This window comes from Lepidochelys kempii, chromosome 2 (assembly GCF_965140265.1).
Source record: "Lepidochelys kempii isolate rLepKem1 chromosome 2, rLepKem1.hap2, whole genome shotgun sequence".
Classification (NCBI taxonomy): Eukaryota; Metazoa; Chordata; order Testudines; family Cheloniidae; genus Lepidochelys; species Lepidochelys kempii.
In genome coordinates this window covers 113,892,273-113,919,247 of record NC_133257.1, presented here as the reverse complement: position 1 = coordinate 113,919,247, position 26,975 = coordinate 113,892,273, and the positions used below count along the sequence as shown (strand labels likewise).

The window sequence follows — 26,975 nt, the reverse complement described above, 5'->3', positions numbered from 1 at the left end:
TTGGATCCTTTGAATGTTGAAATAACATTTTGTTTTATTGACTTATTTCCAATTGTGATTTATGTAAAAGCAGATTACGTGGCTTTTAAGGTTTCATTCACCTCATGAAGAAAAAATAATCTTAAAACTCCTGTTCAAAAAAGCAATTAAGCACATGCTTGGCTTTTTAAGCCCATTTGCCAAGATTTTCAAAAGCGACAACTGATTTTGGGTGCCTCCAGTTTTGAGTACCCAACTTAAAATGTCTAAAGGGGCCTGATTTTCAGAAAGTGCTGAGCACCCTCCCTCTGAAAAAAGTCAGGCCCTTTAAAGTATTTCAAGTTTGGCACCCAAAACCATTAGTTGCATTTTAAAATTTTGTCTGTTGACTTTAAGGGGACAGTACTGCGGTTCTCTTTTCAGTCAGCAGGCGTAGTGGTCACGGCTTGCTGCTCCAGTCCTTTTTTATTCAATGTGTCCGGAACCTTCTGAACGGGGTTCAGCTGGATCAGCCTACTTGTCAATAACCCCCTAGTCCTGCCCATCCCAGGGCTAGCTATAGGGGAATTTGGGGTGTGTACGGGGACATGGGTCCACCAGGTGCCTGCCCAGGGTCCTTGAAAGTGTGAGAGCATGGGATGGCCTACATTTGGCCCAACGCCTGCTCACCTTCCTCTGGGCCACTTCCTATCACACCAAATGGCTCAGTTTACGGCATGGCTGCTGTTCACTTGTAGTCCTTAGCTTCAAACCCCGGAGTCTCAGGACTAATGTAGGTGACCCTCTGATGCCCATCCACGCAGTTCTCACTGCCTCTTGGGCAATGTCTAAAGGGACAGGAGATAGACTCACAGCTGGACCGCTGTGGAAAGGGCTTGTTCTCCTACTGTAGTAGAGCAGTGCCCCTCTAGGAAATTGCTTCTCTCCTCCCTCCTGCCTGGGCTACTGGAGCTCTCTTTCTACTGCTCCTTTCCCCAGAAACATGCTCTGCAGTGCTTGAGAGGCAGAGCTTTCCTGGCCCAGTATTGCTCCAGCCTTTCCCCTGTATCAATTTTAGTGTACAGGAACTACTTGTCCTTAAAATTAAGCATGTGCTTAAGTGTTTTGTTTAATTGGGGACTAAATTTGGGTAGAATATGATCTTGGCCTCATTAATTATTTTCATGTGTATGTATGTATGTATTGACACTTAAATTTTTTTTTCAACTTTGAAGGCAAAAAATATTTTAAAAACTTCTGTCATTATTTGAATGTCCAGTCTGCTGTATGAGGTTTAAAAAAGTTGGTCAGTTACAGAAACAAAAGGTTTTAGCAGTCTGCTGTTAATTTAAATGAAGATCCTTTGGCTTTCACCATTTAGACTTACTTTCTGTATCTAGCACTCAAGTTTTCTGTTGTTTATTCATGAAAACACACTCACAGGGATGATTCGTAACTGTTTTGCAATAGGCTCAGAGATCATTGCTGTAATTGAATAGACATCACATATAGGAATGTAGAAATATTTTAAATATTTTAAAATACCAAGTCCCGAGGGTTTCTAATTTTAGTTTGCAGAAGACCCTTAGCAATGGTCTGCCTCTCTTTTGACAGGCTTGCACATCTTTAACTGCATTCTTTTTCAGAAAATATGCATTTTAATAGTAAATGTTGGCCCTAGTATATGGATTTATAATGTGTTTTAAAATACTTCTAAAGAATAAACTAAAAATACTAGAAACTGAATAATGTACTATCTGTTCAACTGTAAGCCAGAAAACTATGAATCCAAAAGGTAACTTTCACAGAGTAGTATTGGAACGGAAGTAGATACCTTACTTCTGCTCTCTGTTGCTCTTTCTTTTTTATTCAAGCCCACAGCTTTTTTTTGAGAGAGAGAGAGAGAAAGTGGATGTTTAATAACATGTGGGTTTGAGCAGACTTTCAGACAGGCAGCTCTAAGAATTACTGCCACAGAGCCATGGAGCACAAGCCAGTGTCAGGTTCCTGGGTGAATAAAAAGGAAGAAAAATTCAAGTAATTTATATTTTTCCTTTATTTGTCATGTTTATTGTATTACTGGGTTGTTGTTTGTATTCTACTGCTCTTCTTCATGTGCATGGAGCAAAGAGTAACTGACAAATTGCAGGTCTCTGAAGTGATGTGTAGAAATCTTGGCAGAGTCTCTTGCTCACACTTGAATGCAGAATGAAGCAGAGTAACCATAGGTGCTGGAACTACTTTTGTAGAGGGGGTGCTGAAAGCTTTTACCATATATTTGGTTGTTATTACTACTTCAAGCCAGGGGATGCTGCCGCACCCCCAGCATCCCTAGTTCCAGCATCTCTGAGAGTAACCAGGGAGCAGGGAAGAAGAAAGGGGAAGTGAAAAGAAAGCAAAGCAAACCAAAAAACAAGGAAAAATGATAGTGGGAAAACATTAGAGATAAGCTGGTATGGGGTCTGATGGGAAAGAATGGAAGTACAAGTCAAAGAGAGCCAGTACAGGGCCCTGGGACTACTTTCTGTATGCCCACCATCTAGATACATGTGGGTGACGGCTTGGGTGACCAGATGTCCCAGTTTTATAGGGACAGTCCTGATTTTTGGGTCATTTTCTTATATAGGCGCCTATTATCCCCCACCCCCGTCCCGATTTTTCACACTTGTTGTCTGGTCACCCTAGCAACGGCTGCCGTACTGCAAGATAGACTGAGAAAAAATGTTTTAAGAAATTTTATTCGAATTTGACCAAGAAGCATTTGACCGGCCAACGGAAGTATTAGTATTCACAGAAGCACAGTGATTTGGAAGGATGAGGCTTTTGTAATTTGATGAGGGAGTTTATCAGTCTGTGATTGATTGCTTCTGTCTTGCCCAAATGTAATTACTATTTAAAAGCAAATCAATCTCAAACATTGCATTACTTTGATAAAGATTTTTGTAAATTAACACAGTTGTATAATGAAGTTGTGACAGATATGACTATTTCATGCAATATCCATAAAAACCTTAATACAATAAGATGTGTATTATTGTGGGCCAGGATTATTTGTAACCTTTCTAGAGGGAAGGTGTAATGTCAGGCCTCGGAGTTCAAAGGGCTATATTGAAAATGTGCTGGACAAAAGTGGGCTTTTGGTTCAATAAGTGTGACTATCTCGGGGGAGGTTAATGTAAATTCCCCACCTCCATCTATGCAAAAACCCAGCCTTTTGAAATTAAGCCCTGGATGTGGTTCATTGTCTGTTCATGGAGATCAAAGTCCTGAGCTGAACTGCTCAGCCTGAGTTTTGGTTCTGAATTAAAAATGGGGAAAATCCAGTTGCAGGGTTTGAAAGACTACCCACATATCAGAGCCTGAGGATGGAGTTGGGGACGTTTTCTGATACATGTTTGTGCATGTGTGCAGATTGTTGTATTTTTTTAATACAATTTTTCTGTAATACTTTTATTACCTTTAGAATAAATGTGCTCAGAAAGTTTTGTGGGGAAATTTGTAACTGCTGGCAATTACACTGTTCATGGTCTTTGGAAAGAAAGCAAAGCACAGACCCTGGCCTGTTTAGGTAGTCTGCCTTGTTGTGGATATCACAGTTTAGTCAGGGAACTGTACAGCCTGGAAAAACCCTGGTTAGGAAGGAGTGAGGCACAGGTGTCTGCCCAGAGATGTCGAGGAGCTGGAAACCAGTAAGTGGGTTACCTCAAGGGGCCTCCGGCAGAATACATGTGTGGATACCCTAAAACTGTGAGAGAAATATCCTCAAGAACATTTACCCAAAAAGGTAGAAAAAAGTAAAAATATAGGTGAAGATTGGCTGTAAGGGAGCAGTTCCTTTTAAAAATAAAAATACTGTAGCTTGTGCAATTAGCAAGCATAAGATGAATATTTTTCACTTTTCTATAGTGCCTATTTTCAGAGGATCTCAAAACTTTCTGAAAACAATTGAAGTTCAGAATACCATTGTTAAGTGCTTTATTTACAATATTTTATAGATAAGTAAACTGAGGTACATTTTAACACCTTCCCTGGTCAGGATCACAGAGGGAGTCAATGACAGAGCCAAGAATAAAAACAAGCAGCATGACTCATAATTCCTGCTGATTCAAAGTTCTTTCAGTATGAAAATCCCACTTTCAGTGATTGCTGAAGAATGAAACAAATTATAAACCATTTCTACAAGTTGTTTGCCTTTTGTGAGAGCATTTCTACACAGTCTTCATTCCTCCCCCCCCAAAAAATATACAGTCACCATATATTAGTATGTCTTTACAAAATATGGCACTAGATAACCCTCCAAAACTCTTGAGATTATTTTCACAGTGAATTTGAGATTCCTAATTACTGAATTGATAGAAGCTAGGCACAGGTCAGATGTTGAAGCATTTGTACTTGTCTTAAAAGACCCTGTCCACTCTAACTTTTAACCAAGTTTGTTAGTAGTTTACTAACGTGGTTGGGTCTAAATATGATGTGTGTCCTCACACAACATGTTTCAAACCAGAGTAATTTAGCACCATTTCTCCCCACCAGTGGCACATGGTTGCCTTCCTGATTTAATTCACGGTTTGTAGCAGTTTGGACAGGACATTTTACCCTTGTGCTACGACATGTTCGGCCGCTGGGGCATTCCTCTTCATGCTGCTTATTTCCACTCTGGGCTTGCCTACACGTGAAATGCTGCAGCTGTGCTGCTATAATGCTTCAAGTGTACACAATACCTGCGTCAATGGATTCTCATATAGGCATCGGTAATCCATCTCCCCAAAGAAGCTGTATCTAGGTCAACAGAAGAATTCTTCTGTCAGCCTAGCACTGTCTACACCTGAGGTTAATTTGTCTTAATTACATAACTCAGGGAAGTAGATTTTTCACACCCTTGAGCAACAAAGCTAGGCCAGCCTAATGTTTTAGTTCAGACCAGGTCTATGTTCTTGTTCCATGGGCACGCTATCCGTTCTGCTACAGGTGAGCTGCCTAGATTTTCTCGTACAAATGCAGGCAGTACAGTAGGTGTGGAGGTATGGTTCTGATAGCAGAAAAGCTGCAATATGTGTATAAGTGGAGCTGTGTTCCTTGCACCCTGTTAACATGACCCAGCCTCTTTAGGTTACAAAATCACAGCTAAAATTTTAGTGCAGGCAGGGCCTTTTTTTTTTTTTTGTAATTACCTTAATATTTTCTCTGACTCATGTCAACTGTTTTTGTTTGTTTGACCCTGGCTTAAAAAAACTGGCAATAAATGCTGCATCTTAAAAAAAAAAAAAAAAAAAAAAAAAAAAAAAAGGCCATCATTAGTAATATTGATGGCAATTTATCGATGTAAGACTCAGTTAATTGCAATATTATTGAAACAATAAAACATCCTAATGAAGGCAGTTATATTTTGGATGTCACTTAGTTGTTTGTGATAAAGCATTAAATACACGGTTTATCCAAACATATGTATTACCGTGGGTTCCTATCTGAGTCCGTGTCTTGTGCACAAGAACAGCAGGAGCTCCTGTGGTTCTAGAGTTCAGAGGCACTAGGTTCTAGTGACATCCCCCAGAGGCAGTGGATCCCTTACAAGAGTGTGGAACTTGATCTATCCATTGCCTACTCATTGTGGTTAAATTTCCTCTAGCAAATGGGAGAGAATAACCTTTTCTGCCGAATCCATGTTTTTGTTTCTATAGAAAAATGTATTTAGCCCTGAAGGTTGAAAGAAAATCTTCTAAATGTGAACTGGCTGTAAACTAAAGCATTCTGTGCAGACATCAAGCCTGAAACAAGCCTGTGAACTGCCTAATACCCAAATTCTGGCCCCACCACACAGTCCAAAAAGCCAGGCTATGTGCTGGGACATTTCTCTGAGATGAAGTGAGAGGGACTCTATTTCCTCGCCTTCTCTCCCAGCTGCTCTGGTCTGCTGTTATAGCTTCAGACTGAAGCTGCCTCTGCATCACTTATATCCCTGATACATGGAGCACAGGATGATTAGTGGATCTACACTGAATCTGCCAATCCCACCACTAATTCCCAACTGCACTGTGGCACATCACAGTCCCCTCCAGAGCTGCTGGTCTCCTTGTCATATAGGAAGCATATATGACGTGTGCTTTCCACCTTCTGCAGAATAGAAGCAGACTGATGCCTCTCAAGAGCCACTCTCAATGTACAGAGGAGGAGGCAGAATTCATCCATACTAGAAGTATGACTGCCACCATTCATCGCAATGGGATGTTAATTGTAAAATTCTTCGCCTGTCTGTATATTCTGGAATAAGAGTACTTTGTTGGTGCTTAGCTAAAGAAAAAATATGGAGTGGACACTTAGTTCAGAAAAGTGTCCATACGTGTAGTTACTCAAGAATAGCTGTTCCTGAATAACTCCGTGTGTTTACAAGCCCATAGTACTACCCCTCAAACTACCATTCATTGGAATCTTTTGAGGGGCATCTGCCTCCCACTCTTCCCGTACCTTTCCTTCACTTTGAGCATCAGCAGTCCATTCGGAAATCTTCTGGCTAGTGACCTACTGGTTTATTTGTAAAGGTTTGCAAGGGTGAGAGAGCACCCATATACAATTATTAGCTTCCACTGTGATAACCATCAACAATGCTACTTGAGGTGGTGGTGTTGATTTTCTGGATACTTGTGCATTAGGAATAGAGAAATATTTAGTAGATTAGAATAGGATACAGAGATGAGGTAAACAAAAGTACATAACAGCAAGTTTCATATACACGTGTGTGTAGAGTAAATATTACTATTTTATTTTTATTTTATATGTGCTATGTTACGCTGTGCTTTGATGCATGCTCTGTACAGAATAATATATGCCTATGCTACAAAATTATACTTTTGCTTGATATTATAAATCATTTGCTATTCAGGAAAGCCCTGAAACTCCCAGTGTGTGCCTATTTAAATAGAGCAACAAGTGTAGTTAAATATGGAAATAATTCAAATTTTGTTAGTTTTGTTTCATGAATACACAAATGGAAAATTTTAAACTTGACTGATTTCATTCATCTGTGGTAGTAGCTCATCTGAAAAGATATCGATAAATCCAGTCACAAAAATAACCATGAAGGAAGGTGTCTTCATTCCTCGCTGTTGCCAAATGTAGAGGCGGGGGGGACAGTCCTGACAGAAAAACAAATTTGTTGCTCAGTGCTTCATTTGTTCCACTATAATGATTTGTATTTTTAAACAAGCACAAAACGAAGGCTTAATTTTACCATGACTGGAAAGGAGTTGCTATAAATCCAAAAATATTATTTAAATAGCTCAGTTTCTTTATATTTTCTTTGCAGAATTTCATATACACCAGCATAGTGACTTTTGTAATATTTTACAGCATCAACAAGCAAGAATAGTTTTCAGGGAAAAAAACATCTCTCTCAATCTAATCTAATCAGAGAGTCTAGATATGGAAAATACCTATCCAGTCACCAGTCCATTTCCCTGGTAGTACAGGATTTACTGTAACTGACTAGTCTTATTTTCATGGTCTTAAACTGAAAGAGATGAAATCAGTAAATAGTATAAACAAGTGAATTACATTCTGGCAGTTTTAATATTCTAAAGTATCCTTTATAACATAAGGTAGGCTAAAAAATAATTGTTACCTGATGAAGCCTCTGTAATTCGAAAACTAAAAATTTAGAGCCTGCAGACACGCACAAGTCTCTGTACTTGTTTGCATAGAAAACCAATATAATAAAGTAAGTTTGAATAATGAAGTTTGTAGCTTAAGCCATTATTTTTAGGTTTAACTGGCCAAAAAAAATTTAAAGTGTTTCAAAAAATTAATATCTATGGTCCACCCCTCCAACCCAATCAGTTTGTCACAGTTTCAGGGCCACTGTACGGTATTTCCTCTCTGTGGTCCACCAAAGGCATCCAATTTAGGCTTCCCACTCCTACCAGTCACCTCTCTTGCGGAGACCCACATCTCATTCCCTACTGACTGGGGATTTTAAGGCTGAACAACTCCCTGCCTTACTTACTTACTTAGTGATATCCCCAGCAGCCAGACTACCTAAAAAGACCAGTGTCTAGGCTTTTTTTCCTCTCCAAGGGCTATACCCAGTGTATTGCCCACAGTTATAAGTTATCACTCAGCTCCTTCTAAGCAAGCACATTTATTCTTTAGGTAAAAGCATTGCAGAGAAAACATATAACAATAAAAGTTGCTACACGCATGCTAAAAATCTTACCAGAGGTCACCTACATTCCCTGTAAGCTGCATGGCCACGCGGCAGGCTCTCAAGGGCTGCACAGGCAGGTGGAGAAAGGCACCCCCCCAGGCCTGCCAGAACTGCCGGGGAGAGGAGCCCCTCACTTGGCCTGACCCAGCCCAGCCCCACCAGAGTGGCCGGGGACAGGCGCCTCTCGCCCCGCCCCGAGTTGCTGCAGTGAGAGAGGGCTGGGGGGAGTCCTCTCTCCCCACCGCAGCCCCGGGGCAGCCTGCACCCAAAACCCCTCATCCCCAGCCCCACCCCAGAGCCCGCACCGCAACCCTCTGTCCCAGCCCTCAGCCCCCTCCCACACTCCAAACCCCTCAGCCACAGCCCCACCCCAAAGCCTCCAGCCCTGAGCCCCCTCCCGCACTCCGAACCCCTCGGCCCCACCCCCCACCACATGAATTTTGTTATGTGCACCAATATGAGGGTGATGTGTCACCCATCACCTCCATATTGGTGTACATAACAAAATTCTTTCCGCACATGGATGTAAAATATTAGAGCGAACACTGGAGGTCACCCCCAATACCAACGTAGGGCTCTGGTAGGTTAAACCCACAACTGGATTTTCCTTCATGGTTACAAGTTATAGATTCATAGATACTAAGGTCAGAAGGGACCATTATGATCATCTAGTCCGACCTCCTGCATAACGCAAGCCACAGAATCTCGCCCACCCACTCCTGCGAAAAACCTCTCACCTATGTCTGAGCTACTATGTCTGAGCTACTGAAGTCCTCAAATCATGGTTTAAAGTTCACAGTTGTCTTCACTCCAGAACCAGAACAAAGGCTGGGCAGATCAGTTGCTTCTTTATATAGCTCGGGCCTTTTACCTTGGCCTTCTGTAACAAATAATCAACAGGGTATAACCATCTACTCAGGGTATAGCTTTAAAAGGCTGGGTTTTTGCATAACCAGAGTTGTGGACTTTACATTTGCCTCTCCCTAAAAATTCCCCCCAAAATCAACTGAACACTTGTCTCCAAAGTCCACGCTTTTCTGGCACATTTTCAGTATAGTCTTTAGAACTCCTAGTTCTTACATCTGTCACATTTTCCCTTATAGAGATTACATACAATCCTGGCCCACAATAAGACATAAACTTAATACAGTAGTACAGGATATTTCAGGAAATTGCCCTATCTGTCATAGTGTTTTCGCCATCTTGTCATATGGATGTACTCTGTGTGGCCCACATCACATACATTTAATTTATCTTTACAACACCCCAATGAAGCAGGAAAATATTAGGAAAATATCTGTTTTACAGACTGGGAACTGAGGCACAGATAGATTAGTGTGAAATCCGCACCCCATTTAACTCAACAAAAATTTTGCCATTGACTTAAATGGGGACAGAATTTCTTCTGAAGGGTATGTCTGCTCTGCATCTGGGAGCAAGCCTCTAAGCCCAGGTCCACAGACTTGTGCTAGCAGGACTTGCTCTAGCATGCTAAAAATAGCTCTGTAGAGCCCCCTCCTGCAGGCTCCAGCCTGAGCCACAACATCGATGTGGCTATTTAGCATGCTAGCGCAAGCCCTGTTATCACAAGTTTGTGGACCTGGGCTGGGAGGCTCAGTTCCTGATGAACGTTGAGTGACTTGCTCAAGGTCACATAGGAAGTCTAGCAGAACTGGAAACTGAACCTAGATTTTCTGAGTCCCAGTCCCAGTGTCTTAACCACACAATCATATTTTCTCAATGAGCAAAGTTGGGTGACATGGTGGTAAAAACAGCATTACCCAGTTAACATCTGTACTATTATTGTTGCTCATGCTAACAGAGCTAATTGATCGTAATGCAGCAGTGAGATGTTACTCAAAAGAAGCTTAGCAGTAGTAGCTGAGAGAGAGGTCTTGCAGCTAAGAAGATAAAATGTTAACAATGGGAAACATGGGGCTGGTCTTAGGTGTGTTAGCAACACAAGTCACAGAATCAAAATTCAGCTCTTGCTTCCCAGGACAACAGGCGCAGGTTTCAGCATGTTCAGTCCATAGAAATGAGGAACACTCTGGAGGAACTGTCTCCACCCCTTCTCTGCTAGATAGTTTAATGCTCATGATAAGACAAGTGTTGTATGGGACTATCAAAGAGACTTGTTAATTCTGAATAATTTGTAGTGGAATGAAAACTATTTCCATTTTCATTTTAGAACATGTTGAAATGTTTGACTAGATTTGTTAAAATTGTAAGATGTCATTACATTGTTATGATGATATAATTTATTTGTATTGTAATAATAATTCATACAGTGATTATGTGAATTTACCATTTCTTTTTCTGTTTTGTTTTAACATATCTCAGAGGCTGGTACTAGAGGAACTTCAGATACAGTTAAAGGCGTGAAACGGAAAAAGATTGTAACTGAAAACCATCTGAAAAAGATACCAAAATCGCCTTTGAGAAACCCCCCTCAGGCCAAGCATAAACAAAATGTAGAAGAATCTTCATCATCTAAAATTCTTCCTGATGCTTCGGAACACTTACAGGCAAAAAATCAGTTACCTGTACAAAATGGAAAACAATGTGTGAAACAAAATGGGGAAACACATAGTAACAAGGTAACTGATGAAACAGTCACATCTGAGACATCGATGCAGACAAATCTTTCATTGTTACGTAAGTCCTTGGATTTGAATAAATGGACAGCAGAAGACTGTGATACAAGCCAATTAAACTTGCCAGAGAAGAAGCCTCTCTCTAATTCCTTGTCAAGTAAATCAAAGACTGACAATAATGAATGTATTACTTTTGTTGATTGTAGTACTTCATCCTCAGGTACAAGTACTGCATTTGATGTCTTATTAAAAGCTATGGAGCCTGAACTGAACATCTTAGCACAAGAGTGTCCTCCTTGTGGGATGCAAATAGAAAAAGTGAGACCAAATAAAACTACAAGCGCCTCTTCAAGTCTCACATCCAATACAATGAGTGTCCAAAATCATTTTTCTTTGTCACAGCAAGAGTTTGTAGCTGGATCGCACTACTACCCTTCACATAATGCGCATGCAGTAACATCAGGGAAGAGTGAACAAGCACAGACCCAGTCAATTTCTCATTCACAAGAACAATTTATTGCTAAAACTGGACAGCAAAATCAACAGATTGTTGTGTGTCCAGGTTTCACTAGATCACTGGTACGTCAGCAGGGTCAAGAAAACCCCAAACTCCAACAGATATACAGTATAGCAGTAACCTCTTCTGTAGTACACCCCCCCTCTTCTACTGTTACTCAGGTTTTTCCTCAAAACCAGCTAGTAGCTAGTTCATCTTCATCTTTGTCAATTAATCCATCTCATTCAACACACTTACCTGTAGCTCCCCTGTATAATTCAGCCCAAATAGCATCAGTTGTCCACCATGGCGTAGAACAAATATGTAATCTTCTGAAAGACCAGAAGCCTAAAAAACTAGGAAAATATGTTTGCGAGTATTGTAATAGGGCTTGTGCCAAGCCTAGTGTTCTCCAAAAGCATATCAGATCCCATACAGGAGAGCGGCCGTATCCTTGTGTGACATGTGGATTTTCATTTAAAACCAAAAGTAATCTATACAAGCACAAAAAATCTCATGCACATGCAATCAAACTTGGACTTGTCCTACAGCCGGACTCTGGTGGTTTATTCCTATCCCATGAATCAGATAAAGCACTTAGTATTCATTCAGATGTGGAAGAAAGTTGTGAAAGTGAAGATGAAGGCACTGCTGATGAAAGACAAGATGATCAAGGATCCTTAGAACTGGACCCTGCACAAATAATGAAAATCATTTCAAATTCTGAAACGTTGCGGAAAGGTAGCCCCATTCCACTAAGCAATCCAAACTATATAATAGGTGACTCTTCATTGCATGACACAGAACCACAAGTTAGGGCAGCTTTACCTAAAGTAGTAGTTCATCCTGTGAATGTTTCTCCTTTAAGGGCCGATAGTCCAGAAGTAACAGACTCCACGCCTGAGCTTGCTGCAGCACAGAGACAAGGAGATTTTAAAGTTACAAATATAAAATCAAATGTAACACACATGGTCTCTTTCAAGGAAACCGATGGTAAGCACCACCAGAAAATAGAAATGGGTTCATTAGAAGAACAGCTTGGGTCTGCTGTAGGAACAGTGCATGCACAGTTACAAAGACAACAGGCAACTGATTGTTCACAGGAACAAGGAAAATGTCTTTTGAGCCCTAGGAGTTTAGGTAGCACTGATTCTGGTTATTTTTCACGTTCTGAGAGTGCAGATCAAACAATGAGTTCACCAACTCCTTTTGTCAGGGGATTGCCTATCTCTGAAAAAGACCCAAATAAAAATCTGCCCTCTGTGCCACGAATAAGTGCCACAGTGGCATCTGTTGTACAAACAGTTTGTGCTGAAAAACATTTACTTCTCTCTGGTCAAATGCGACCACCAATGGCAACAAAAACACTTGAGGAACGCATCTCAAAGTTAATATCGGATAACGAAGCTGTAGTGGATGACAAACAGTTGGATAGTGTGAAACCAAGAAGAACATCTCTTTCAAGAAGAGGCAGTATAGACTCACCAAAATCATACATATTTAAAGACTCCTTCCAGTTTGATTTAAAACCGATGGGAAGAAGAACTAGTTCAAGCTCTGACATACCAAAGTCTCCTTTCACACCAACTGAGAAATCAAAGCAAGTTTTTCTTCTGTCTGTACCATCCCTTGACTGTTTACCTATAACCAGAAGTAATTCTATGCCTACTACCAGCTATTCAGCTGTACCTGCAAATTTAATACCACCTCCTCATCCAATTAGAGGAAGTCAATCGTTTGATGATAAAATTGGCTCTTCGTATGATGATGTCTTTGTATCAGGACCTGTCACTCCACTGCACCAAGGGGGGCATACTCGCACTCTTGTTAGACAGACAGCAATAGAAGACTCCTCAACTAATGAAAGCCACTCTCTCGGCCCAGCACGATCTGTAGAAGAGAGTTATCATGGATGCAATTTGTCTAGTGAACTCTCATTACCAAGGAGCAAGTCACTTGCACAAGTATCAAATTTGGAAAAAGTAAAGAAGTCACATCCAGGGCGAGGGACAATGTTTGAGTGTGAAACTTGTAGAAACAGATATAGAAAACTGGAGAATTTTGAAAACCACAAAAAGTTTTATTGTTCAGAGTTGCATGGACCAAAAACCAAGGCAGCTATCCGAGAGCCTGAACATAAGATCGTCCCCAGCACTACACAACCTCAAATTCTGCACTACAGAGTTGCCAGTTCAACTGGTGTCTGGGAGCAGACACCGCAGATACGAAAAAGAAGGAAAATGAAAAGTGTTGGCGATGACGACGAGCCACAGCAAAATGATACTGGGATACCATCAAAGAGTACAGAGGGTCAAAGTAAGCCAGGAGAGTTTCCCAGTATATCTAAACCTAATGCAACAATAGTAGGTTCACAACAGCATGGTAGCATTCTGCTTCAAAGGTCTCAAGTTCAGCTTGTGGCTCGAGGCACAGAACAAACCACTGAGCCAAAGATCTCTCCACTTATGAAAAAGCAGACAAGTTCAGTTGCACAAGAAAAGGTAGAGTTGAAAAGACAAGGAACTGGCATTTCAGTAATACAGCACACTAATTCATTGAGCAGACCCAGTTCATTTGAGAAATCAGAATCTTTTGAAAGAGTTTCACCAGTTTCTTTTCAAGAGGTTAATAAGGCTGAGAAGCACCATTCTTTGAACACAGTTGTAATTCAAGAGGAAAGGCATTCTCATCTGAATACTTCTCAGCATCATCAGTCAGTGTCAGCAGAAGCACCCAGAGTAGAACTTCAGGAAAGTCAAATAGTCTCTAATGAAAGAAATGCAGTAATGCATCCATTGAAACTAGTTCGCCAACATAACATCCAGGTTCCTGAAATACTGGTCACGGAAGAACCAGACAGGGACCAGGAAAACCAATTCAGTGATCAGGAAAAAACAGAGAAGTTTAACTGGCCTCAGCGTAGTGAAACTCTGTCAAAATTGCCAACAGAAAAACTGCCACCGAAGAAGAAAAGGATCCGGTTGGCTGAAATTGAGCATTCTTCAGCTGAATCAAGCTTTGACTCCACACTTTCTAGAAGTTTAAGTCAGGAGAGTAGTTTATCTCATGCCTCTAGTTTCTCAGCTTCATTTGATAAAGAAGACATTTCTAAAACTGAGTGTGCTTCCAAAATAGATCTTAATAAAGCATCAGAATTCCTTACGATTCCAGCTGGCTCAAATACACTTGGTGTGCCTGGTCCTCCTTGCAGGGAAATGAGACGTGCTGCATCAGAACAAATTAACTGCACACAACCATCCATGGAGGTTGTAGATTACAGAAGTAAATCTTTTGATTGTGGAAATATGTCTTCATCAAAACCTACGCCACTTGTAGAGATATCCTCTCCAAAGTTGTCTTCTGGCTGTGGAGTTACTGGACATGTGCCTCTGTTAGAAAGGAGGAGGGGGCCACTTGTAAGACAAATATCTTTAAATATTGCTCCAGAAAACCATCTGCCTCAAGTTAAATCTTCATCTTCATTTCAAATAGCTCATGCAACGGACATGTCTACAGTACCATTTCACAGGCTGAAGACCTCTAGTAGAACTTCAGTGGAGTTTCCTTCAAGTTCTCAGCACTCACAGCCTTACTCTAAGCCATTACATGAGTCTCAATCAATAACGCAGAACTGTAACCCTCTTAGCCTCCCTTCTGTTCAGCAGCCTTTAGGTCCTGTTTTGCATAATCAGGGACAGCAGCCCTTAACACAGCATTCACAGACTTCTCTTAAAGTACTGGCCCCAGGAGAACAAGCAGACACAAACACCTTTTCTTGTCAGTCTGTTGAAAAGGAGTATTACTTTGCTCCCAAGTATCAGCTTCAAGTTAAAGCTTTGCATGTAAGTACGTCGTATTCTTCTAAACCAATAACAACTGCTTTCCCAATCCACACTCTTCCAAGTCAAATTAGTGTGGATCAGAGTGGGACTTCATTATCTGTACCTACTAAATTAGCTGACAGTATGTCTAATCTGTATTCAATGCCTCCCCAAAAACATATACCACCTGAAAACTCCAGTGGTAAAATATATCAAATCCCACCTTTTGTGGTGCCTGTTCGTGTTCATAGTAATGTTCCATCTTATGGATTTGCTACTGTTACACCTCTTCCCCAAATTTTAGTGACGCAGGATCAGGTAAATCAGTCTGTCTGTAAAACAAATGTTGTGACAGTGCCAATTCTTGAAGGGAAAACTCCGCTGCCAAAATTACACAGAGATCATCAGAGGGTTTTGCCAAATCCACAGTCAGCATCTATATTTGATCATTCATTTTCTGAGACTGGAAGCAGAAATTCACCTTTGTCAAGTTCCTTGAATATTATTCAGAAATTGCCAGTTAGTGGACTCTTCCCCCAACAAGAAGCTACAGCATCAAGTAAACGCATGCTTTCACCAGCCAATAGTTTAGATATTGCCATGGAAAAACACCAAAAGCGTGTTAAAGATGAAAGTGGAGCAGCTTGCACAACAGATGCTAGATCAATGTATCCATTGAACATTCGAGCCAATGACCCTAATAGGCAAAAGAAACCAGTATTGGTGCGACAGATTTGCACCACAGAGCCTCTTGAAGGTCTCTTATTAGAGCCCGAAGTTATTCCACAATATGAAAAAAGCAGCAAAGATAGCCATTCACCAGATGTGCTGTTGGCTGACCAACATTCATCTGAAAGTGTTAAAACTGGAGTTTCTGAAACCATAAAGGAGTCACCAGAATTTGAAAATCTTACATCTTCTGCACCTCCAAGTTTTGAAGTTAAAAAGCCATCTGAACCTTCTGCAGTGAATAATCAGACTTCTCTTCTGAAGGCTTTAAGTAACAGTCAAGAAAGGTGGTCCCCACGGATTAATAATGAGGACACAAATTTTAATACCCAAGGCCAAGCAAACTCGGGAACTACTCTGTCTGTGGCAAATGCAGGGGATACACAACGGTTGTCATTTCCAAGCCTAAAGACCTCAACAAATTTTACATGGTGTTATCTGTTAAAAAGAAAGCCATTACATCTGCTACAAAATGACCAAAAAACTTCAGCATATTCTACTTGGACTATTAGTCTCAACAATCCCAATCCACTTGGTTTGTCAACAAAGGTTGCTCTTTCCCTCCTAAATTCAAAACAAAAAGCTGAAAAACCACTATACACTCAAGCAATAACAACTCATGCCAGATCCGACGTATTGGTTTACTCAAGCAAGTGGAGGAACAGCTTAACCAAGGTACTTAAAGTACGTTTTATGTATTTTAATTTTAAGGATCAAATTTGTGTATAGAGTACTTGCTTTAAAAAAGCATACTGCATTTACATTTTTCATAATGTATTGTGCCTTGATTTTTTTCTACCTTTAATTATATGCATAATGTGCTTATGTGTTACAGTTGTGCTGGGATGCACTACTATAAAGATATTATGTTTTTCAATTAAGAAACTTGTTCTTAGGGGTTTGTCGCTTTTCATAAAAAAAATCCTTCATGGATTAAAATTGGACAGGTCTTTGGACAGAAATCCATTTGGCTAGTTTTAAATTGCGACAAGAGTGTACCAAAAATAGCTTCCATTTATATAGTTTAACACTGTCTATTTAAAAGCAGTTTTGTTTGTAAATGAAGATTTTGCAGGTATTTGACCCTATAAAGTGAGTATTTTTGTCTGATGTAAAATAACAGCTCAATCTGAGAGCACTATCCATGGGTGTTCTACAAACACATTTGATATCATTGCTAGTTGAAACAAGGTGAGTGGGAGGCCAATGTTCCCTCTAATTTTTTATATCCATGTGCGGAATGAATTTATTATATGCATCAATATGGACGTGATGTGCGGCGGGGGTGGGGCCAAGGGGTTTGGAGTGGGAGAGGGGGCTCAGGGCTGGGGCAGAGGGTTGGTGTGTGGGGGAGGGGGGAGGGCTCCGGGGTGGGGCCAGAGATGAGGAGTTTGGGGTGCAGGCTGCCCTGGGGCTGGGGCCAGAGGACTCCCCCCAGCCCTTGCCCCACCGGCAGCAGCAGCGAGCTCCGGGGCTGGAGGAAAGGCCCACGGCAGCCCTGCAAGCCCCAACTTGCTCCCCTCCCCAGTCCCCACCCACCTCCTACCTTTCTCCTCTCCAGGCCCCTGTGGTGCATGGCCCTTTATAGCCTACTGCGCAGCCGCACAGCTTAGAGGGAACTTAGGTGGGAGGGAGGGAGAGAGCATGTAGTATTCCCACCCCCAATCCCCCAGTTTGATAGTTTGGATGAAATAATTGCCAAGATAATGTCATTTAAAATGTGGTTACTGCTTTCTTAAGAATTTTCACTACCTGTTCCATATTATTGATCGATATTGTTCCAAAGAACCCATTAAATCTATGGAGGTAAGAACATGTTCAAAATAATATAGGTAATCCACATACATATGAATAACACCATTGACATGGAATCAGCGGTAAAAGAGCATCAGACTCCTTTAGTGGCTCATATGTTCTCAACAGAAAGCCCTATGCTATTCAGCGCATTTGACAGCCTCCAACTGAAGAGAGGCTTCTGACTGGAATAATAGATTAAGATTGAAAAGTCCAAATTGTTGAAGACTCTTGCACAATACCTACCTGAACAATACCTACTTATAGATAATGTTACAGCATTTCATTTGCGTGAGCACCGCAATAAGGTAAAAATGTTGAAGTCTGAGAATGATATATGACTATACAATATGGTGTCTTCAGCTAAAAAGTGTTGAATCCTTGCTTTGAAATATATGCATTTTGAATGCTGCCAGGTATTATGGGCCGTTACAGGATTTCTGTTTCAATCCAAAGTATACAGTACAAATTACTTAATTGGACTTCAATACACTTTTCAAATGATTGTCTTGAATGTGCTTGAATATCTAGGCAAAATTCAGTGAGTTAGAGGCAGTATAACTGGCTACAATATAGATGTTTATAAAATATCACTGCAGTGCATAGTGATATCTCATATCACATATTTTATATCTATAAAGTTTATTCTCAAATCCATTTGCGTGTCCTGAAAATTTTTTTTTTCCATGAGTGTTTCACTGCAGTTGGTGCTTCCCATACATGATCAGAATCTTTATCAGAGTATAATATGCTGTGCACATTTTGGGTGAATTTGAGTAACTTTTACTTCTGCACTAAAACGTTAACGGAAACTAGACAACTGGAAATGCATGATGGTCACCACATGCAATCCATTAATTACCGTGTTTTTGTTGTTAAAAACCCACACAACACACACAAGACTATGCAAGTTGGTTCGTATATTGGGCCCCTCCTATGCACTCCCTCTTGCCCAGGGGTGGCTCTGCAATGCCCTGCTAACAATTTCTCACTCAAAGGGCTTCTTAAACAAATGGCACCGGGGCTTTTCTTGTCCATTCACCACATTTTCTCGAGGGTCCAGGTTTATTCACATGCATAAAGTTTCCAAAATCAAGCTGAAAGTCCCAAAACACAGTCCATCAGGTTTACCCTCTTGTCGGGTTACGCCCAAGCTTTTCCTGCCCCTCATCCCAGGTCTGTCTTCTGGAGCTTGCTCACTCCCAGAAGTCTCCAGTTCACTCCCAGGGCTTCCTGCCTGGGGCTTTTCCTCCTTTGGCAGGCCATTCCCAGCCCTACTTCACTGGAGCCTCAAGTTTCTGGCTCTGGCTACTAGACCCCGTGGTATCAGGGTTTTTTCCCATAGAAACCTTTCTCACTTCCTGCAGTTTCCTAGGCTTCCCCCTTCACTAAAGCCACTTGCTGCCCTTTACAGGGAATTACCTGATCCAAGCCAGGTGTGCCTCTTTAGTAATAAGGGTTGACTAGCCCTAGGTCTTCCAGCCCTTAAGAGGCAAGCCACCCTGTTACAGTACTGTTCTAGAAGGCCTGTAACCAAATGCACATCTTGGCTGGCATAGTCTATCTTGTCCTTGACCAGTCAGGTAAGCCTCCAGAATGTCAGTGCCAAGGACACCAGCATTAGAAGCAGCAATGTAATTGCCTGCCTGCCTCAGAGAGATACAAGGACAGCGAGCTATTGATAAATGTTCATTATCAGAGTATAAAATTACTTTTTTTCAAACTAAACTAAAACAAATTAAAATTTATTTTTTCATTGTGTGGGGGGTAACAGTCACCCTTTTGTCTGACAAAAGGATTTCAGTTGGTTTTTGCTTTAAGAATATTTCCACTCCCTTCTTCTACCCCCCTGCTTCAAAAAGTTAACAGGTGTGATCATTAAAAATTAACTACTCTCTAAGCTGCAAGGTGATAACATTTTTAATGCCTTGGTGTACTATAAAGATGTGGAAGAAAGGAGACTTTTTTTGCAATGGCTATGTATTTCAGTGTTTTTAAAACTAACGAACAGAGCTGTATGCTAATTTGCACTGAATTTGATGTTCTTTAGTAACTGATGCACCTTTTTTGCGAATAGATTAAGAAGACTCTGTACCCTAAGAATGTTTCCCTATTGATGCTACACCAATAAGATATTATAAATTGGCAGCAAGGGTCAGTGTTTATCTAGTCTGCCTGAATTTGTTGTCCCAGACACTGAAAGGTTAATTACTAAGAAAATGTAGAAATGTGCACATTGAGCTGTATCATCATCTGATAAAGAAAACTGTGCACTGTACAGTACAGTTTGAGATTCCTCTTTATATTTTCCTAACCATTTTGCCTGATGCCAGTTCTGTGCAGGTTTTTTTCTTTTTTGGGTACAGCTGTAAGGCTTCAACATTAGCCCCAGAGATCAGTTTGTCTAGAATCATGCAAAGAATGTCTAGAACATACAAAATTATTATTTGGGGGCTTAAAAATGATTATTTTGGGTTAGTCTTCAGTGTACTGGCAGCACAACATTCTTTGTGCTGCGGCTGTGTAAGGATTTGAATCTGGGTCAACAGGACCTGCATCTGCTGTGGAGGAAACACACCACCATCTGAGGGAAAGAAGTGTTGCTGTTCAGTGGCAAAGACTATAGTTGAGCAGCTCCAAAGGGATCTGTCAAGTACTTCTGTGCTGAAGAGAAGGTTAAGATGCAAAATATTCATCTTAACTGTGAGAGATAATAATTCATTATCTCTCACAGTTAATTCATCTTAACTGTGAGAGATAATACCATAAGGTTAGGAAAAAAAAAACTTCAGAATTGCAAAAGGAGCTGTAAGGATATTCTATTAAACCCCTATAGGCAGGAAAGTATTAGGGTGAAATCCTGGCCCTGGAAGTTTTACCATTAATTTCACTGGGGTGAAGACTTAACCCTTTGTGTTAACAAAAAATGTGCATTTCAATACTGCTGTTTCTGTATCCATATTGCCACTGAATTGTATTATGTATTGCAAATGTTTCAGAGTAGCAGCCGTGTTAGTCTGTATCCGCAAAAAGAAAAGGAGTACTTGTGGCGCCTTAGAGACTAACTAATTAATTAGCGCATAAGCTTTCGTGAGCTACAGCTCACTTCATCAGATGCATACAGTGGAAAATATAGTGGGGAGATTTTATATACACAGAGAACATGAAACAATGGGTATTACCATACACACTGTAACGAGAGTGATCAGGAAAGGTGAGTTATTACTAGCAGGAGAGTGGGTCAGTGTTTCTCTTTTTCTTGTTTGTACTCATCTATTTCAAGATGTCACCTTCATATAGTAGATGAGATGTATTTAAATGTTACTAAAATAAAACAAAAAAAAATTAAGGGATACTGTCAGGACAGGTAGGATTAAATTGGCCTTTTTTCCAGTTATGTGCATTTAGCCATTTTCTTTGGGAAAGCCAAGTTTTGCATGGGCTTTTCACAATACTTTAGTTTTTGGTTTTTTTAAAAGAACAGTTTAACAGTTCTGAGCAGCCTCTGCAAAAAGGTACCCATGTGCATGATGATGAAGAAAAGAAAATTCTGTCGGAAAATAATTTCAGTTTAGAGTATAAATACTGAGTAACAAGATTCTGAAAAATATTTTGACAAGTGTCCTTTTAAACAGAGGCTGCTGTCATATGTGGCCATTACTTACATTTACACTTATTCTGCTGCCAAAGAAGCAAAGTTGCTAATTTTTCTTCAAGTTTATATGCTGATTTTTTTAAAAAGTATATTATTATGGTGAAGCTGGAGAGAAATTCATCTCCATTTCTCCAGCTTCTGACTCTCATCAAATTGAGTGACTAGCACTTGTACTTAAGAGTTATAAAAGAAGAAAGTGCTGAAAGAAATCATCACGTGAAGATTAATGTATACCTCAGATTGTGCGAAGGTTAGGATGAAAAATAGAAATTAAGGATAGAAAAGACCTAATGTGTCTAGCATATACCTTACTAATGCAGGATTTTTTCCTATAGTATATTCTCAGCTGTTTCCTCCAGTCCAGTTCAGGTTTAACTGACTCAAGCAGTAGGGTTTGAACTGTTTTTCTGGATGCTCAGAATGCTATTACGATATTATCACCTTTCCGAGCTAATCCCAATCCTTAAAAAGGTATTTCTATTGACATTAGATGTCAAAAGAAGAATGAAGATATGCTGAAGTAAATGCAGGCAGTAAGGAATCCAGGGCCCTTTTTTTTTCTTTACCATTAACTGGACCAGAGGAAATAGTGTGGGCATGGACCATTGATTAAAGTACACCCCAAAGATGTGTGTAATAGATGTGGGGCTATTGCTCCTAAAATAAATAAATACAGTATGTTCAAATAAATTAAAGGCCCAGTGAGCTAATGCAGCCTCTTGGACAGGAGAGGTAGCTACTTGGTCCAAACTCCATTTTCTTCCCTAGACATTACAAGCTCAATCACCTGATATTATTTGTGGTGTCTCAGTAGCTCCCTTAAGACTAGATATTACCTAATTTTGTGTACTATTCTTTTAAAATTTGATTCCCTCTCTGAGGTGATTCTTGGTACAGTTCACTGTGAGGATTTTTTGCCATCAGTAGGCTGAAGAATGGAAAATACCTACTAATCAGATCATTTCCTTTCTTGGATTATGTTTGACAACAATCCAACTCACCATTGGAAAGAAGTTAAATCGGAGCAGTCTTATATTAAACTAGCAAACGATCTCGAAATATTAAAAAACATTTTCCCTAAATGGCTCTGTGCCAACGGGGAAAAATGATTATTATAGAATGAAAGTTATAGCTCTTGAAGACTTTGGTTCTGGGTGTAGTTTTCCATGAGACAGTTGTACGTGCCAGCAGTAGCTGTTAAATCCTGGTCTCTGTGCTGCATTAATCACTGTCACTCCAGTTTTATACCACTAACTGAAGTTGGTGGATTTAGTGTGGCAGAAAACTGGAATAATGCAGAGGTGAATCAGGCCCTTTGCCTCCAGTCATAAGAACAGGGGAAAAGCCACTGAGAGGGTTGTCAGGCATTAGTAATTGAAGAAAGGAAACTTTCACTGTCCAGTATAATTTTTCTTATCAGTTGACCACAAGCTGGGGTCCTTTCGGTTAGGAGTGGGGCACATTAATGGATTGTATTGCCTGTCCCTGCACTGTACCTCTCAAACAGATAAAGAGAGGACCTGAGTCTTCATGAGGGTCAATTTGGTACTTTTCACAAACACGATTTACAAAAAATAAATAAAAATGCAGATTTTCCAGATTACTCAGTGATTCCTGCAATGCTCTCTGACAGAAATTCAAATAATATTTCTATTCGTGCATTTCTGTAATAGCAGAAGTTTTGCTACAGCTCACTGGGGTTACCTTGTATGTTATGAACACTAAAACCAGTGCTAAATTAGCATAAACCAGTTCATTAAAATATGTGACTGTGGGAAGTGGGATGGTAGTTTTGAACACATGGATTTGAATATCCTGTCTCATTGCCATTATGTATAGGTCATATATTTATAAAAGTTAGATTCACCTTGGTGCAGATGGCCCAAGAGCTTGTAAGCTACATAGACCAATTACCTCTGGATTCTCTTCCCCTTTTCCTTTTTATACCATTACAAATTAATTGTGCAAAAAAAAAAGTTAATTCATTAAGATTGAAAGATCAAGCACTTAAAGTCAGCAAATTCCAAGTGCTGGGAATGATCACACACTGCTGGCCACATTGCACATAAATTGCATTTTCTATTCCCCTTTCCCTTGTTAAACATAAATGTTAGTCTATTACTTTTTATAGTGTAAGCTATAATGTATGCCATGAAATATACAGGAAGTTCAGTATGGTTGAGTGAAGTTTGCACAGCCACTTGAACTTCTGGTATCTCCTGTCCAGAGTGTTAGATACCTTTATCCTTCATGTTGTATTAACAATATTTTTGCACGAGGGTGAAATTTATGTTCCATTGTATAAAGCCAAAATTATCAGGCTTGATGTGGAAGAAGTATTTAGAGTCTGGAGAAACGAAAGACCAGTACCAGTCAGGGCACAGAGATGTATCAACTTTACATGCTGGATTAGCAGCTGCAGCATCCTGCACTTGTGCAGACTGTTAGGGTCATTGGATATGTCAAATTATGAATATACTAGTTTCTCCTTTGACCCATCCCCAATGCTGCAGTTCTCTGCACCATACTTCTACATAAGCAAAAGCATGGCTCAAGTAGCACAGAGGAACTTGTACAATCCCTTCATACCAGGATGACTGTCACCCTTTAAGAAATGTAGTTTACAGTGTTTTAATACGCAATCAATGTAAATAAATCGCTGAGGTATTGCCTTTCCTGTGAATCCTAAAACCTCCAGCATTCACTTTTATATCCAGTAAAAAGCATTTAAAATAATGAGTCTAATATTTTTCTCCTACCATTTTATTGGCTTATTAGTATTAGAAAATGTGCTAGTTATGCCAGCTATGTGGGTAGAACAATTTATAAATATGGCTGTAATAACTGTCAGCTAATTAGATCATTGCCTCATTTTATAAATACCCTAGACTTGGAAGGATTAGATTTCAATTGGTAAATGTTGTAGAATTCAGCCTTCACAGAAAAAATGATAGAAAATAGTCTCCTTTAATAATCAAGGGAAAACTAAAAAATTATTTTGCTTTGTTAGATGACTGGTACACTCTCTTAATTTTCTCTGGCAATAAGAAACAAATATGGAATACTGTTATCAAGGGGTTTTGGAATCTCTGCTTTGAAAGTTACTAAATTGTGAATGGACCACTCTTACAGTGAAAATCTGAACATAAGAATGGCTATACTGTGTCAGACCAAAAGTCCATCCAGCCCAGTATCCTGTCTACCAACAGTGGCCAATGCCAGGTGCCCCAGAGGGAGTGAACTTAAAAGGTAATGACCTAGTGATCTCTCTCCTGCCATCCATCTCCACCCTCTGACAAACAGAGGCTAGGGACACCATTCCTTACCCGGCCTGGCTAATAACCATGGATGGACTTAACCTCCATGAATTTATCCAGTTCTCTTTTAAAACCTGTTATAGTCCTAGCCTTCATAACCTCCTCAGGCAAGGAGTTCCACAGGTTGACTGTGCGCTGAGTGAAGAAGAACTTCCTTTTATTTGTTTTAAACCTGCTACCCATTAATTTCATTTGGTGGCCCCTAGTTTTTATATTATGGGAACAAGTAAATAACTTTTCCTTATTCACTTTCTCCACACCACCCACGACTTTATATACCTCTATCATATCCCCCCTTAGTCTCCTCTTTTCCAAGCTGAAAAGTCCTAACCTCTTTAATCGTTCCTCATATGGGACCTGTTCCAAACCCCTAATCATTTTAGTTGCCCTTTTCTGAACCTTTTCTCATGCCAGTATATCTTTTTTGAGAGGAGGGGACCACATCTGTATGCAGTATTCAAGATGTGGGCGTACCATGGATTTATATAAGGGCAATGAGATATTCTCCATCTTATTCTGTATCCCTTTTTTCATGATTCCTAATATCCCGTTTGCTTTTTTGACTGCTGCCGCACACTGCGTGGATGTCTTCAGAGAACTATGCACAATGACTCCAAGATCTTTCTCCTGATTAGTTGTAGCTAAATTAGCCCTCATCATATTGTATGTATAGTTGGGGTTATTTTTTCCAATGTGCATTACTTTACATTTATCCACATTAAATTTCATTTGCCATTTTGTTGCCCAATCACTTAGTTTTTTCAGATCTTTTTGAAGTTGTTCTTCACAGTCTGCTTTGGTCTTAACTATCTTGAGCAGTTTAGTATCATCTGCAAACTTTGCCTCCTCACTGTTTACCCCTTTCTCCAGATCATTTATGAATAAGTTGAATAGGATTGGTCCTAGGACTGACCCTTGGGGAACACCACTAGTTACCCCTCTCCATTCTGAAAATTTACCATTTATTCCTACCCTTTGTTCCCTGTCTTTTAACCAGTTCTCAGTCCATGAAAGGATCTTCCCTCTTATCCCATGACAACTTAATTTACGTAAGAGCCTTTGGTGAGGGTCCTTGTCAAAGGCTTTCTGGAAATCTAAGTATACTATGTCCACTGGATTCCCCCTTGTCCACATGTTTGTTGACCCCCTCAAAGAACTCTAATAGATTAGTAAGACATGATCTCACCTTACAGAAACCATGTTGACTTCTGCGCAACAATTTATGTTCTTCTACTTGTCTGACAGTTTTATTCTTTACTATTGTTTCAACTAATTTGCCCGGTACTGACGTTAGACTTACCAGTCCGTAATTGCCAGGATCACCTCTAGAGCCCTTCTTAAATATTGGCGTTACATTAGCTATCTTCCAGTCACTAGATATAGAAGCTGATTTAAAGGACAGGTTACAAACCATAGTTAATAGTTCCACAATTTCACATTTGAGTTCTTTCAGAACTCTTGGGTGAATGCCATCTGGTTCCGGTGACTTGTTACTGTTAAGTTTCTCAATTAATTCCAAAACCTCCTCTAGTGATACTTAGTGAAACATATGTTTAAATTAATATAACCTATAAGTATCTCTTTCTCCCCTCTTCATCTCTGTTGCCAGTTGTCAGCCGCCGTTCGAGGCAGTGAGATACTAGTGGTTCATGTGCCCCGGTAGAATCTGAGCATTGCAGCTACAAGACACAAATTTTTGAGGGAGACATGTCCCCAGCAGTCCCTTGTGACTGCTCTAATGAGCAAGTGATTGGAATGTATGGTGCTCATGAAATGTAGTCCTGATACAATACTAGCAGTTCCAGAGGAGAAAGTGGAAATAACTGGTTTGTATGGCTAAAAGTTCTCACTTCTAGTCAAACTATGGAGGACAGCAGCATCCTGGTGCAGCTGAGGAACATCACCTAAGAGAGTCCTGAGGTTGCAGCTAGCATGACCGCCACTGACTTCATGGCTTCTGCCACAGACTTAACCTCCATGAATTTATCCAGTTCTCTTTTAAACCCTTTAAAAGGGGCCAAGAGACATGGAGAGGCATAGGAGGGCCTCTTCAGATTTCAGGGGACTAAGTAGGTTTGTGGCCCAAACTTCATGCTTGTTCCATAACCCCACCTAAGCCGAGCCCTTGACACAGAATGAGGAGGTCACTTTGAATGCAATCTCACAGCATTCCCATTTGCCATGAGAGAGTAATTTCCATAAGGGTCAATGGGTCCATAAACTCTCAAGGTGTAATAGGAAAAAGTAGGAAATAAGATCTGCAATCTGTGTTACAGGTATGGCTTCTAAAGCAATTTGTACATATAATTGGTTTTTTACTTTGTTTACTTTTAATTTACTGACTTGAATAACATAATGAAAGGTGCTAACAGCAACTGTATTCAGAAATTTATAAATTTCCTATTTTCTTT

The 26,975-nt window shown here is 40.2% G+C and overlaps 1 protein-coding gene across 19 annotated transcripts in view; it reads left to right on the top strand.

The window, feature by feature from the left end:
* Positions 1 to 26,975, top strand: part of HIVEP1 (HIVEP zinc finger 1) — a 185,935-nt gene that overhangs the window by 122,611 nt on the left and 36,349 nt on the right. For 18 of the 19 annotated variants that reach the window (XM_073332044.1, XM_073332041.1, XM_073332033.1 and 15 more), the window contains one exon: positions 10,499 to 16,482. In XM_073332044.1, coding sequence (XP_073188145.1) covers positions 10,499 to 16,482 — 5,984 coding nt within the window. The remainder of the gene's footprint in view (positions 1 to 10,498; positions 16,483 to 26,975) is intronic. The other variant, XM_073332037.1, reaches the window with a different exon arrangement.